The sequence below is a fragment of the Ovis canadensis genome, chromosome 7, assembly GCF_042477335.2.
Source record: "Ovis canadensis isolate MfBH-ARS-UI-01 breed Bighorn chromosome 7, ARS-UI_OviCan_v2, whole genome shotgun sequence".
Classification (NCBI taxonomy): domain Eukaryota; kingdom Metazoa; phylum Chordata; class Mammalia; order Artiodactyla; family Bovidae; genus Ovis; species Ovis canadensis.
Window position 1 is genome coordinate 70194283 of NC_091251.1, and position 15170 is coordinate 70209452.

Sequence of the window (15170 nt, forward strand, 5' to 3'; positions counted from 1 at the left end):
GGAGAAGGAAATGGCCACCCACTCCAGTATTCTTGCCTGGAAAATCCCATGGACGGAGGAGCCTGGTAGACTACAGTCTATAGGGTCGCAAAGAGTCGGACACCACTGAGCAACTTCACTTTCACTGTTCAGAGAGCCCTGAGCCAAGTAACACAGTTTTAGACTCCAAGTTCAAATACTTCTGTCTTTGATAGGGAATGTATTTGGTAGAAGTCTTATGAAGAACTCTTTTTTGTGTCATGAGGCTGAGAGGGCCTGATTTCATTTGTGCATATTTTGTTTCTTCAAAATGCTTTCCTTTCTTTCCATGTGGCACCAACACAGTGCAGAGCACACAGATCACTATGACCCATGCCCAGTTAATGAAGCTGAAGAGAACCAGCCCCATCTCCAGGGGGTGACTGGCCTGCGGAACCTGGGCAACACATGCTACATGAACGCCATCTTACAGTGTCTCTGCAGCATCTCACCACTGGTGGAATACTTTCTCTCGGGAAAGTACATTAACGCTCTTCAAAAGTAAGACCATTTGCCTTTCCTGTGGCCTGGCCCCCACCCCTGCTCTCCAAGGTGAGGTTAGGGAAGGGACCTTCTGGAAAGGGCTAAACCAGTTAGTAGAGGCTGCAGTACCCCAGATCCCGTTTCTGGGTGAGTAAAATGAGAAGGTCAACCAAGAAATGAATCAGTCTTGGGGTCTAATGCCACATGATCAGCCAGAAACATTTCCCCTCCTTCTTAGGGGCTGCAGCGAGGTTGCCACTGCTTTTGCCTATGTGATGACAGACATGTGGCTTGCAGACTGTGACTGTGTCTCTCCAGAAATACTGCGGTCAGCTCTTGGCAACCTCTACCCGGTATTTATGAAAAAGACGCAGCAAGATGCTCAGGAATTCTTGATTTATGTCCTGAATGAACTGCATGAAGCTCTGAAAAAGGTAGGTAGAATTAATGGTGGGAGACGTGGGCAGGAGGTGTGATGAAAGAAGCTGCCAAAGCAGAACCAACTGAAAGCATAGCGCCTTTAGAACATTTCGCTAAGGCTGTAGAATCACTGGACAGTCAGAACCTGCTCCTGGAAATGCTGTTCCTGGGCGTCAGCTAGATTCACATCAGGCTACAAGCCTAACAAAATTGGGCCGTCTCAAGAGTTTAACATTTGCTCTTTAAGAAACTTTTTTTTCCCCTAACAATAGGAGGCTAGAGAACATAACCTGAAGGGACTGGAGGAAAGATCCAATTCCTTTATCTTACGGTGAGATAAACTTGCATGACCAGAAGCCAGTTTGCAGCTTTCCCTCTTCCCAGGAAAACCTGCCTCCAGAGCCCCATATCACAGTATCATTGGCTGTCAGCTTATGGCACCGTAGACATGGGTTTTACCAGGGTTAGGGTGTCCTCCTCAGCTTCACTTAAAGAGGCAAATCAATGAATTATCACAAATTATACCTATTATATTCTCTTAAGATCTTATTCTATTTATTATCTGAATCCAAAACTAAAGTTTTGGTAGGATTCTTATAGAAAAATCAGGTCATTCTATTAAAACAACTTTGATAACCAGTAGTTGATTTGGCATGAATTTGTCCCTTGATTAGTACCACCGGAGAAAATCATATGAGAAAAGATCCATTCCAAGATACTGCAGGAAGATGATCGCCAATGAATCCTCCATCATCACCCGGCTGTTTGAAGGGCAGCTCAGTTATAGCATCGTATGTTTGAAGTGTGAAAACTGCACCTACAAGAACGAAGTTTTCACCATCATCTCCCTCCCCATTCCATCCAAATATGAGTGCTCTCTTCAGGTAAGAATTCTTACTCCTGGAGACCTCTTTTGTCTCTCTCTACCCCAGCCCTGGATTTTTCTCAGCACTGTTTCCTATATTTTCTAGTATAAGGGGAGCCACTTTATAACTAAAAAAAATTGGAAGCCCATGATGACAATGTTTTGTAGAAAAGTGACTACAGCCAAAAGTTACTGTGAATTCAGTTGTAACGCTGATGACGTTCAGTGAAACAGCCTCACTGTAAAATAGATAGATAGGTGGGCTTTATTCAACCTATTGAGATGGCTTGGTGCATATAGGAAATTTAAACTTATAAAAATTTTATGGCCCCTTTTCATCCCAGAGGTTTGTAAGTCCAGATTGGAAACTAGATAGAAATAAATCTGACTCTTAGTCTTGAGCCACTTATATTTGGACAAGAGCTGAGGAATTTGAGCGGGGAGATAGAATGGAATGGTGTCTTAGTTTACCTCTTGAATTTTCTTTATTGTAATACCAAAAGTTAATCTGTAAATGGAGTGGGGAGGGTCAGGGAGTGGGTGGGGGTTGGGGGTGGGAGGTGTCAGTGAAAGGTAGGTGGCTGTTAGGAGGCAGGGAACAGTAAGTTTCCTTGCAGAAAAACTCACATTAATATTTTTCTTCCACAATTATGAAAGTACATCTATTGCTAAAACTTTTTTCACATACCAGAATTAGAGAAAAGAATTCTGCTTATTCAGACCCGGACTTTTTCTCAGATCAAACTGCTAAAGCCTGCTGGAGGTGAATTCCAAAGCCTCTAAATGAGGCGCTGGCAATCTGTGCTCACTTCTTCTTTAGGCCAGTGCTTTGCAGAGCAGGGGGCTTGGCTGGTTGGTGATGTCTCCTGTGGGCATGAGATCTGATTCTCTCTGTTCTGCTGTCTTTATAATGGGCCACCCCCAGATACTGGGATATGGCTATTTTTAGTCACCAGATCACTTTTGTGATGAGACAAATAACTTAAAGCCTGACTTGGTTAGTGGAAATTGCATAGTTGGTATTATTCTGAAACAAATCAGAAATAGTAAAATGATGATTCAGAGATTAGAAATGAGATGGACATTTGGATCCATTGCAGTAACTAAGTGAGAAAGCAGCACTTCCTTTGCCAGGTGGATTCTGTCCAGACTGCATCTTGTGGTGCTGGCATCTCTTGGATTTGACTTTGAGAAAAGCACCGGGGATTACATTTCTGCAGCTCTTTCAGAGTTCTAATATAGACAGGAGCCCGGATTGCTGCGGATCCGATTTGGTCATCAAATGCTTTTTTCCTCAATAGGACTGTCTCCAGTGTTTTTTTCAACAAGACACATTGACCTGGAACAACCAGATTCACTGTTCCTTTTGTGAAACCAAGCAAGAGACAGCTGTGAGGGCCACTATTTCCAAAGCGCCAAAAACAATTGTCTTTCACCTAAAAAGGTATGGATTTTAACATTTTGTGAGCAGATTTTTGGAAGAGCTTTCACACGTAACTCACATACCATGCATTTCACCCATTTAAGTGTATAATTCGATGGTGTTGGGTATATTATTTTTTTTTAATCTGTGGTAAAATATACATAATAAAATTTGCCATTTTGGCCATTTTAAGTGTATAATTTTACTGGCATTAATTACAATTCACAATGTTGTATATCAGTCAGTATTTCCAAAACTTTTTCATCACCCTCTACAGAAACTCTGGAACCATTAACCACCCCTCATTCCTCTTCCCTTTAGCCTCTGGTCACCTCTAATCTGCTTTCTGCGTCTGTAAATTTGCCTATTCTGATATTGAACATGAGTATAGTCACAAAACATTTGTCCTTTTTGCTGACCTGTTTCACTTAGCATAATGTTTCCAAGGTCGGATATCCTTGTAGTGATGTGTACCAGAATTTTATTCCTTTTCACACCTGTGTTAATACTCCATCATATCTATGTACATCATGTTTTCTTTATCTTTTAAACTGTTGATAGACATTTTGGAGCTCACTTTGAGTGCTTTTTAAAGATAGATTCCCTGGCTCTACCCTTGGAGACTCTAATCCCATAAGTCTGTTGTGGAATCTGAGCATCACTATTTTAATTTTTAATCTCCACCCCTGGCTCATTTTTTATTTTTAAAAGTTTCATATATACAGAAATGTTGAAAAGGTATAGAATAAGTATCCATATACCCTAAAATCTTCACTAGTTGGTGCCACTTTTTGACATTTCCTTCCATTCTTCCAGTCTTTCTCCCTCCAGCTCTCCCTTTCTCTGTCCCTTCCGTTTTATTAGCTGAACCATCTAATGTAAGATGCAAACACCAAGGCATTTCATGCTTAAATACTTCAGCATGTATCACCTGAGAAAAAGGACATTTTCCTACATAATCACACCATTATCAAATAGTCCAAAAAATGTAACGATAATTTTGTATCACCTAAGATATAGTCCATATCTAAATTCCCCCATCCCCAAAATGTCTTTCATTACTTTTTTTCCAGTCCATCCAGTCAAGGGTCATACATTGCATTTGGCTATCTCTTCAGCCTCTTTTAATCTGGACTAAGCCTTCCCTCTTTTTTAATAGTTAAAACTTTTTTTCCTCCTATTGAGCCATTTTTGCCTTCTCCTGGATTTGTCTGATTGTTTCCCCTTGGTTAGATTTGGGCTAAGCCGTTTTATTTTAGCAAGAATCTGCCATAGCTGATGTTATGGACTTGTCATTACATAACATCAAGAGGCAAATCATGAAAATTTGTCCCACTTTTCCAAAAAATATTTGGAAAATTTGTCCAAAAAATATTGGTAATGTTAAATCTGATCCCTTAGTTAAGGTAGCGACTGTAAGATCTCACCATTTAAAGGTATAGTTTTCCTCTCTATAACTAGTATCACTTTGAACTCATGGATATTTTAAAATTTAATGGGTTTAGTATCCATTACTATTATCATTCTTTTTTTAAAAAAAAAATGATTTATTTATTTATTTTTGGCTGTGCTGGGTCTTCATTGCTTCATGGGCCTTTTTCTAGTTGTGGAGAGAGAGGACTACTCACTAGTGTGCTAGCTTCTCACTGCCATGGCTTCTCTTGTTGCAGAGCACAGACTCTAGGGCGCATGAGCTTCAGTAGTTATGGCTCCTGGGCTGTAGAGAGAGGCTCAGAAGTTACAGCACACAAGTTTAGTTGCTCCATGGGTTGTGAGGATCTTCCGAGATCAGGGATTGAATCTATGTCTCCTACATTGTCAGGTGGATTCTTTTGGAGAAAGCAATGGCAACCCACTCCAGTACTCTTGCCTGGAAAATCCCATGGACGAAGGAGCCTGGTGGGCTGCAGTCCATGGGGTCGCTAGGAGTTGGACATGACTGAGCGACTTCACTTTCACTTTTCACTTTCATGCATTGGAGAAGGAAATGGCAACCCACTCCAGTGTTCTTGCCTGGAGAATCCCAGGGACGGAGGAGCCTGGTGGGCTGCCGTCTCTGGGGTCACACAGAGTCAGACACGACTGAAGCGCCTTAGCAGCAGCAGCAGCAGCATACATGAACTATAGAAACTTCTGATATGATTTCCATTGTTATAGTTTCACCTTTTCCAGAATGTCCTATGTTACACCGTATGTGACCTTTTGAGTTTGGCTTCTTTCACTTAGAACAATGAGATTAATCCATGTTGTGGAATGTAGCTATGGTTCCTTCTTTTGATTGCTATGTAGTATATACCCTTTTATGAATGTAACAAAATTATTGATCCATTCACCAGTTGATGAACATTTGGGTTGTTTCCAGTTTGGGGCAGATAGGAATACAGCTGCTACAAACATTTGCATATAGGTTTTTACGTGGATATAAAACCTCTTCGTTTCTTTTGAGCTGATACCTAGGCATGGGATCATATGATATCATATCATATGGGGTCACATGATAACGATATTCCTTTCAGTTTAGTCACTCTGTTGTGTCTGACTCTTTGCGACCCCCTGGACTGCAGCATGCCAGGCTTCCCTGTCCATCACCAACTCCTGGAGCTTGCTCAAACTCATGTCCATCAAGTTGGTGATGCCATCCAACCATCTCATCCTCTGTCTTCCCCTTCTCCTCCTGCCTTCAATCTTTCCCCCTTTTCCCCTTGATATTTCTTTAGGTTTTGCAAACAAGATTCTTTACTTTCTGGCACAAGAATATCTTAGGCTCACCCAGTAATTTCCCACCTCTAGACCTAAATCAACCACTTTTCCAAAATGAACATAATGTATTTTTTAAAAAGCTCTGGAGTGATTCTGATATGACCTCAGATTTGCTGATCTATGTAACACCTAGAAAATGTGACAAGATTTTTCACCAAGCTTTATCTTATTAAAGATGTATTAAAACCCCAGAGCTGGAAAACAGGACACTGCCAAGACAGTGTGTGTGGAAATCAAGATAAGAAAAAGCTGAGTCAGCTTGGTTAGGGTAAACAGCATCTGCTGGAGGGAAGACTTCAGGAAACCACCAGTGTGATTTCTACTCCTCCAGTGCTGATCCTGGCTTTAATTCCATTCTTTTCCTCCTGCTAGATTGACTCTAATCCATCTCATTCCTTGACTCAGGCCTTTGGCCCATTCCAGCCTCAGTTTTGGCAAGGCTTGTGGATGCGAAGATTCTAAATATATGTAATGAGACAAAGTAATTTTTGTAAGGGTCAGCACCAAATAATCTTTCCAAGAAATTACTTTTAACTACGAACTTGTGAAAGTATGTGGACTTCATTCATGAGTGGTTTACAAACTTACTATCTCACACATTTATTTTATCTCTCCAGGTTTGACATTCTGGGTACAATGAAAAGGAAACTGAGGACAGATATTCATTACCCGCTCACTAACTTGGACCTTACTCCTTACATTTGTCCAATTTTTCGGAAACATCCTAAATATAACCTCTGTGCAGTGGTGGTGAGTAAAATGCTGAAACTATATAAAGTAACACAAGTTTAAAGAAAACTGTAGAATTATTTGCTTGAATGATTACTCCTATCTCTTCCTGACTTCTGTACTGTTCTTTTAAAAACAAAATAGAGCCTGGAAACTGCCTGCTTTGACCTTGGACAGTACCACAGTTAAAGAATACAATGTCCTCTACATTGCCTCCTTACTGTCCCACTACTCCATGGCTATTTCAGATCTAGGGATTTGTGAGCTGTGCCCTGGGCAGTGGGCAGCACAAGTTGGTTCCAATAGCTTTATGTTGAATAATCATGAGCCTCTCTATGGTGAAAGCCCCCCAAACATAATCAGTGCCTGTGAGCATCAGTCCTGAGGAAACTCTGGGGATTCCATTGGCTCTGAATCAACTGTCATCATTGAGGATTCCCTGAAGGAAAGAAATCATGGAGTATAATTCAGACCAGACCTTCTACAACTTCCCACAGCATCAACCTACCCCAAGCACAAGGCCATCTCTAGGTTTCTGTTCTTGATCACAGTGCTATCGTCTTCAGAACATTCAGGTTTCAGTTGAACATTCCAGTTTCACTTGAACTTGGAGGTCCAGTTGTGTCCAGTGTCAGATGGGCAAGGCTCCCACTCGATCCCAGTGTGATTTACCAGAGTCCTCTTGTGTGCTGAAGTCTAATTTGCTATTAAGCTTATCGCTGAATTAATATAAAATATTGTTTCAACTGGTCTTTCTCTGTAACATCGCTCAACTGAGAACCATACTTCAAACTTAAAAAAGATCCTTTACTTTAGCCTTTTTATGTTGATCTTTGACATTCTTCTTTCTAATTTATCCTGCCCTTTAATATGGTTTTTCTTCTCTAACTTGCCAATTTGGAAATCTAGAGTGACATCCTCTTCTCTATCATAATAGACTCTAATGTGAATTCCCAAATGATATAGGAATTGCCCCACCTCTGTATTTTACTGTTTTAACTTCTCATTATAACTGTTTCTGCTTTAAATAAAAAATCTAAAAGCAGAATTTATAAAAACTTGTATGATAATTATCTACAGTATGAAAAGGTATATGTTTATATTTAAAAGAGTCACCCAAGCTTCCTATAAATTCTTAATCCTTTGTTTAAATTATTATTAGTTATTTGAAGGGTAAAAATTGATTTTGAAAGAAATATAGCTAGAATTTACTGAAAGTTGGTGATTGATCGGAAATAAGAACTAAGCATCTTAGAAACTGTGATGTATGGTCCTGGGGAAAGGCCATCCAGAACTTTGCTACACAAGGTGTCATTCCCCAGGAGACACCTGATAGAAATAAGAAATATCAGGCTCCACCCAACTGACTTACTGACTGGAAACTTGCAAGATCCCCATGTGATTGGAAAGTGTACTGAAGTTTGAAAAGTATTCAACCCTGGCCCAAAAAGGAAGGATTGCCTCCACACCATCCTTAACAGATATTTATCCAGCTTTCGAATAAACCCTTAAAGAGCTCTGTGCTTTACAAGGAAGGCTCTTTATCTACCAGATTTGTTTGATTTTACAAACATATAGTGCTTGCTATGTACCAGATAGTGTTCCAAGCACTTTACAAGTAATCAACCATTTAATTCTTATGTAGCCCTGTGAGGTGTGGGCACTATTATCATCCCCATCTTACAGAATGGGAAACAGGAACAGAGGTTAAATAATCTGCTCCAGTCTAATGCCTACAAAGAGCAGAGCCAGGGTCTGAAGCCAGGCAGGCTGCTCCAAACAGTCCTGCTCTCACTACTATGTTATGCTACCTCTGACTGTTAACTTGTCTCTCTACATTGGGCCCAAACTCTTTGGGCTTCTCGGTTGGTAAAGAGTCCACTTCCCAGTGCAGGAGATGCAAGAGAAGTGGGTTTGATCCCTAGAGAAGGAGATGGCGACCCACTCCAGTCTTCTTGCCTGGAAAAAGCCATGGACAGAGGAGCCTGGCAGGGTACCATCCACAGGGTCGCAAGAGTGGGATACAACTGAACACAGCACAGTTAACACCTATGTGACTTTTTGGTTAACAAATACTTGTACATATGTGTTAGCCAAACAGAACTCATTCTTATTTCTTATATGTGTTGTTGTTCAGTCACTCAGTTGTGTGCGACTCTTTGCAACCCCATGGACTGCAGCATACTAGGCTTCCCTGTCCTTGTATCTTACATGTCTTATATGTGACAATCCTTCAAATATTTGAAAATAGTGATCATACACTAACAGCATTTACCCCCTTCAACCCTCTTCAAATGATTAGTTTCTAGGAAAACTTTTTAAAATTATCAAATATTTCAGGCAAAGAAAACACAATATGTACACACAGATGTTAAGAATAGAATATTGTAGAAAAAAATCAAGCCTCTGCGTATCTTTAACAACTCTACTTCGCTCTCTTCTCAGTTGTAACCACTGTCCTGAATTTGGAAGGAATTACTCCCACGCAGGACTTCCCAAGTGGTGCTAGTGATAAAGAACCTGCCAGCCAGTGCAGGAGGTGTAAGAGACATGGATTCGATCCCTGGTTTGGGAAGGTCCCCTGGAGAAGGGCATGACAACCCACTGCAGTATTTTTGCCTACAGAATCCCATGGACAGAGGAGCCTGGCGGGCTATAGTCCATAGGGTCGCAGAGTGTCGGACATGACTGAGTGACTTAGCACAGCATAGCACATTCCCATGCATTCTTTCATACTCTTGTCACACATGTATGTGTGATATAGTGTGTTTTGCATGTTTTATAAATCTAGTATCATCAACCTACATATCCTTCTGTAACTTTTTCCTCAGCTTTATTTTTGTGATATTAATCCATATTGATATATTAGCTTTAGTGCATACATTTAACCTGCTTTTAGTAATTCTTTGTATCTAGGTTGTTTCTAATATTTTGCTCTCACAATTTTGTATAGTGCATTGTCATGTGCTAACACATGAAACTTTATTCTTCCAGATCACATTTTGAAGATTACTGACGTGAATCTCTCCTTTATTCTATTAACATAGCAAACAACATTGATTTTCTACTTAATTTTTTTTGCTAAAAATGTTTTCACATTTTTAGTATCTATTTTCACAATCAAGAAACTAACCTGTAACTTTCTTTCTCATACTGTCCTTTTCTGTTTTTGTTTTAGGGATCAGCCTGTTTTGTGTTAGGATCAGTCTGTTTCTAGCCTCATAAAATAGGTTTGCCATTCTTTTCTATTCTCTGGCACAGTCTGTTTAAGATAAAAATAACTTGTTTCTTGAAAGTCTGGTATAATTAAACAAAAAAACTATCTGGTCCTGGAATTTTTGTTCTTGGTGAGTAGATTTTGAAATATTTGATCACTTTGCTTTAGCCATGGTGAGTCTATCGAGGAGTTTCTGTTACTTCATTTTTTTTTTAGAGTATAATTGCTTTACAATGTGCTAGTTTCTGTTGTACAATAAAGTGAATCAGCTATATGTATACATACATCCCCTCCTTCTTGGGACTCCCTTCTACCCCCATCCCTCCCATTGCACCCATCTGGGTTATCACAGAGCACCAAGCTGAACTCTCAGTGCCATACAGCAGCTTCCCACTAGCTATCTGTTTTATACATGGTAGTGTATCTGTGTCAATCCTAATCTCTCACTTTGTCCCACCCTCCCCCGCCCCATGTCCCCATGTCTGTTTTCTAAAAATGGAAACCATGAATGTAAAACTCAGTAAAATTGCAAAAAGGTAATCTGCCAGTGTAACCAGAATATGGTTCAAGTAGAATATTACCAGTACCTGCCTGTGTGACCCCTTCTAGTCCAGGAGACCACTGGCTGCTGACAGGTTTTGCCAGTTCTTCTGCTTTATAGAAATGAAATCCTACTGTGTGGACTCTTTTGTGTCTGACTTCTTTCACTCAAAATTATGCAACATTCATTCATATTACTGCATGTATTGTGGCTTACTCATCTTCGTTGGACTTCCCTGGTGGCTCAGATCGAAAGCGTCTGCCTACAGTGTGGGAGACCCAGGTTCAATCCCTGGGTCAGGAAGATCTCCTGGAGAAGGAAATGGCAACCCACTCCAGTATTCTTGCCTGGAAAATCCCATGGATGGAAGAGGCTGGTAGGCTACAGTCCATGGGGTCGCAAAGAATCGGACACAACTGAGCGACTTCACTTTCACTTTCATTGCTGTATAATAGTCCATTGTGTGAAACTACCACAGCTTGCTCTACCCAAAGATCATTAAGACACTTATCTGTTTTAACTTATAAAAGCTCTATTTTACTTTAACATGGTTTTAAGAATATTTAAAATCCCTTTCTTTTTTTTGCATTTCAAATTTATTGGCAGAAAATTGTTTACCAGTGTCTCAGCAGTAAAGAATCTTCCTGCAATTCAGGGGGCTTGCAGGAGATTCTATGCCTGGGTCAGGAAGACCCCTTGGAGAAGAAAATGGCAATGCCTCCAGTATTCTTGCCTAGGAAATCCCATGGACAGAGGAGCCTGGCAGGCTGTAGTTCATGGGGTTGCAAAGAGTCGGACATGACTGAGGGACTAAACATCATAACTGAATTGTCACTTCTCCCTTTGTTTATCCTTAACACTATAATTTATCTATTTTGTTATCTGAAAGAACCAGCTTATGGTTTTTTGATTATTTCTTTGTGTTCTATTTCATTGATTTCTGGTTTTTAATTTCCCATCTTTAACTTCCTTTGATTTCCATCAACTTGTTATTTAGAGGTGCATTTCAAAAATTCCAAACATAATTCTATATAGTCATATTTCTGTTACTAATTTCTAACTTAACTGCATTTTTATCAGAAAATATGGTCCAATATTATCCACTCATAGTACAGGTTGATACTTGTTGCTTTTTGTACTAGTTTTATGTGTGCTTGAAAAGAATTTTTAAATTAGGTTCAGAGTTCCATATGTCCATTAAATAAAATTTGCTGTTGTTCAAGTATATATTCTTAAGTTTTTATCTGCTTTAACAAACTGAATAACTGAAAGATATATATATATATATCAGTTTTTTGTCTTTTTTTAACTTTTGGCTGGTCTTCACTGCTACTTGCAGGCTTTCCCTAGTTGCCGCGAGCAGGAGCTACTCTATAATTGTGGTTCGCAGGCTTCTCATTGCGGTTGTCTTGTTTATAGCACAGGCCCTAGGGTGCATGAATTTCAGTGGTTGCAGCACACAGACTTAAATGGTTCCAGTGCGTTGGCTCTGGTATAGTTGCAGTGCACAGGCTCTGGAGCATGTGGGCTTCAGGAGTCTTGGCATTCATTCTCAGTAGTTGTGGCGCATGGGCTTATTAGTTGCTCCACGGGCATGTGGAATTTTCCTAGACCAGGGATCAAACCCATATCCCCTGCATTGGCAGGTGGGTTCTTAACCACTGGACCGCCAGGGAAGTCCTCAGGCTCTCTTACATATCACTTTTTCACTTGTACTCAATTTTGTTTGTGTAGGACGTACTTCAGTGGACTTTACATCAAGTCTGTTATCCTGAAGTCTTAAGTCTCTGACTGAAAAAAATCTTTTGTTTACTTTGATTCTTGAATGCTTTAACTAGAGAGCAAATTCTGGATGCAGTTATGTTTTATTGTTTTAAAACTATTTCAGGTTTATATGGCTGCCGTGGAGTTCTGCCATCATGTTATTCTTTTGTGGATGATCCTTTTTTCCTGTTGACTTTAAAACTTTGTGTTTGTTGTCTTGTAGTATTATTTTTATTTACCCTTGGTTCACCGTATTTTCTAAATTTGAAGATTCATGTCTTTCCTTAACCATTTCTAGTCATTGTCACTTTCAGTAATGCCTTGTTCCTGTGCTCTATTCTCCAGCACTTCTACTAGGCATATACTGAATATTCTCTTTCAACTTCCTGCCACTACTACATTCAGGCTAATTTCCTCAGTTTCATCTGTATAATTTATCCATTATCTCTTCAATTCTATGCACTATGTACTCTCAACACTTGAAATTTTTAATTTCAAGTGTTTATCATTTCTGTAAGTTCTTTTGAAGTTTCCAGAGTTTGCTTCCTGTTCTTAAAATGTATACTTTCTGTATAGTCTCTATTACCTAAAGTGCTTGGGGTTTAATCTTCTTATTTATTGCCTTCTGTTCCTCATGGTGAATTGTTTCCTTGTGTGTTCTGTAATATTGAATTGTGAGTTCAGCATCACTGGCTTTTTCTCCTTAATGTGTGGTTATCCTGTGCAGCCTGAATTAAGGTCCATCAATTTAGAAAGTAATTCTCTTTTCTTTTGCCAAGCAATCCCCAAATAATTCTATTCTTACATTAAATTCACAGGATTCTGACACACAGGGGTATTAACAGTTTAAATCTGAATCCCCCAAAGAAGCCAGGTCTGTGGTAACAAATTTCTAGGAATTTCTTTTATTCTTTGTACCCAGAGCCTAAGCTTAGCTAAACACTGGAGGATAGATTCCCCCCGTCATTTACTCTTTTTTTTTAAACAAATATTTATCTAGCTGTGTCAGGTTTTAGGTGCAGCATGGCATGCAGGATCTTTTGTTGCAGCAACGCGCTTCTCTGTGGTTGTGGTGCATGGGCTGTAGAGCCCAGGCTCAGTAGTTACAGCCCTCGGGTTTGGTTGGCCTCCAGCATGTAGGATCCTAGTTCCCCCACCAGGGATCTAACCTGCATCCTCTGCATTGCAAGGTGGATTCTTAACCACTGGACCACCAGGGAAGTCCCATTTGTTCTGTTATTGAGGGTCAGTCTCTTTTAAGAGGTTGTGGCTATGTGTGTGAATTTCATTCCAACGCCTCACCTTGCAGGGACTTAACTTTACCTCCAACCCTTGTGCTACCCTTAAAACCCAAGCACAGTGGTTCCAGAGTCCAGAAACTGCCTTTGCTCCCAGTCACAGCATCAACCATATATCACACTCATCTTTTATTTCCTCTGTACTTGGCCCCTTGAGATTAGTCTCACTATACCATCTTTAAAGTTAGCCATGTATTTCAATGGGTATTTATCGTGTTTCATTCAGCATTCCTTACACTTTCATATGAAGACGTTCAGGCTAGCTGTTTGCCAAAAATAACTGGGAACGGAAGTCAAGAATGATGCTTCACCTGCTTCTGCTATGTTCGTTTTTGTTTTTGTTTTTTTTTTTTTACAGCAAGCCATCAAAACTGAACATATTCTACCCATGATCTGTCTAGTCACTTTAGAACATTACTCATCATCTGTATCCACCAGACGTTTTGTTTTTCTCAACCAAATTACATCACACTATTATGGATATTTGGAGAAGGAAATGGCAACCCACTCCAGTACTCTTGCCTGGAAATCCCATGGATGGAGGAGCCTGGTAGGCTGCAGTCCATGGGGTCGCTGAGGGTCGGACATGACTGAGCGACTTCACTTTCACTTTTCACTTTCATGCATTGGAGAAGGAAATGGCAACCCACTCCAGTGTTCTTGCCTGGAGAATCCCTAGGACGGGGAGCCTGGTGGGCTGCCATGTAAGGGGTCGCACAGAGTCAGACACGACTGAAGTGACTTAGCATAGCCTTATGGACATTTTAAGTATTTACTTAAATACTTAAGTATTTACTTACTTATTTGGCTGTGCTGGGTCTTAGCTGTGACCTGGGGATCTTCAATCTTTGTTGGAGCATGTGGGATCTAGTTCCCTGACCAGGGATTGAACCTGGCCCGCCTGTACTGGGAGCACAGTGTCTTAACCACTAGACCACCAGGAAGTCTCTGGGCACCATTTTATAAATAAGGAAATTTAAGCATATCGGCTTAAGGTCACATGGCCAGCATCAGGACCAGAGCCTGAATCTTTTAAATATTAGCTTTGGGATATTTCTCTAATGTGTAAGGGGAGATGTGAGGAAGATGAAGTTCTAAGAGGACACTTAAAAAGTACCTATGTGCTTGCACTACAAGATAAATAGTAGTTGTATACAAGACATATATACAATAGTAGTGTATATAAGGTCTTGTTACCCAGTCTTAAAAGATAGGGGAATTAAAGCTGAATTCATAGTCAAATTGACTAGAAAAATCCATTTTCCTCCCCCCACCCCACTGATAAGCAGACTTATTCTGTAAAAAGCTAGACAGTAAATATTTTACGTTTTGTAGGCCATGTATCTAGTCGTTATTCAACTTTACTGTTGTAGTGTGAAAGCAGCCACTTATAAACAAATGAGCATGGCTGTAGTCCCATAAAACTTTATTTAAGGACATTGAAAATTTTGAATTTCATGTAACTTTCACATGTCCTTTTTTCAACCATGTAAAAATATAAAATGCATTCTTAATTCACAGGCCATACAGAAACAGGCAGTGGGCTGGCTCTGATCCATGGCCAGATACGGTTTGCTGACCCCTGCTGTATGCCATACTACCTTCTGAGAAATGAGGTTCTCCAATGCATTTGTTTCAAACATTCCTCTACT

General features: G+C 40.1%; 1 protein-coding gene across 2 annotated transcripts in view; it reads left to right on the forward strand.

Moving 5' to 3' along the window:
- Positions 1 to 15170, forward strand: part of USP50 (ubiquitin specific peptidase 50) — a 41601-nt gene that overhangs the window by 24199 nt on the left and 2232 nt on the right. For both annotated transcript variants that reach the window (XM_069596590.1, XM_069596591.1), the window contains 5 exons: positions 325 to 519; positions 740 to 935; positions 1596 to 1805; positions 3088 to 3230; positions 6587 to 6719. In XM_069596590.1, the coding sequence (XP_069452691.1) occupies positions 434 to 519; positions 740 to 935; positions 1596 to 1805; positions 3088 to 3230; positions 6587 to 6719 (768 nt within the window). In that variant the 5' untranslated portion in view covers positions 325 to 433. The remainder of the gene's footprint in view (positions 1 to 324; positions 520 to 739; positions 936 to 1595; positions 1806 to 3087; positions 3231 to 6586; positions 6720 to 15170) is intronic.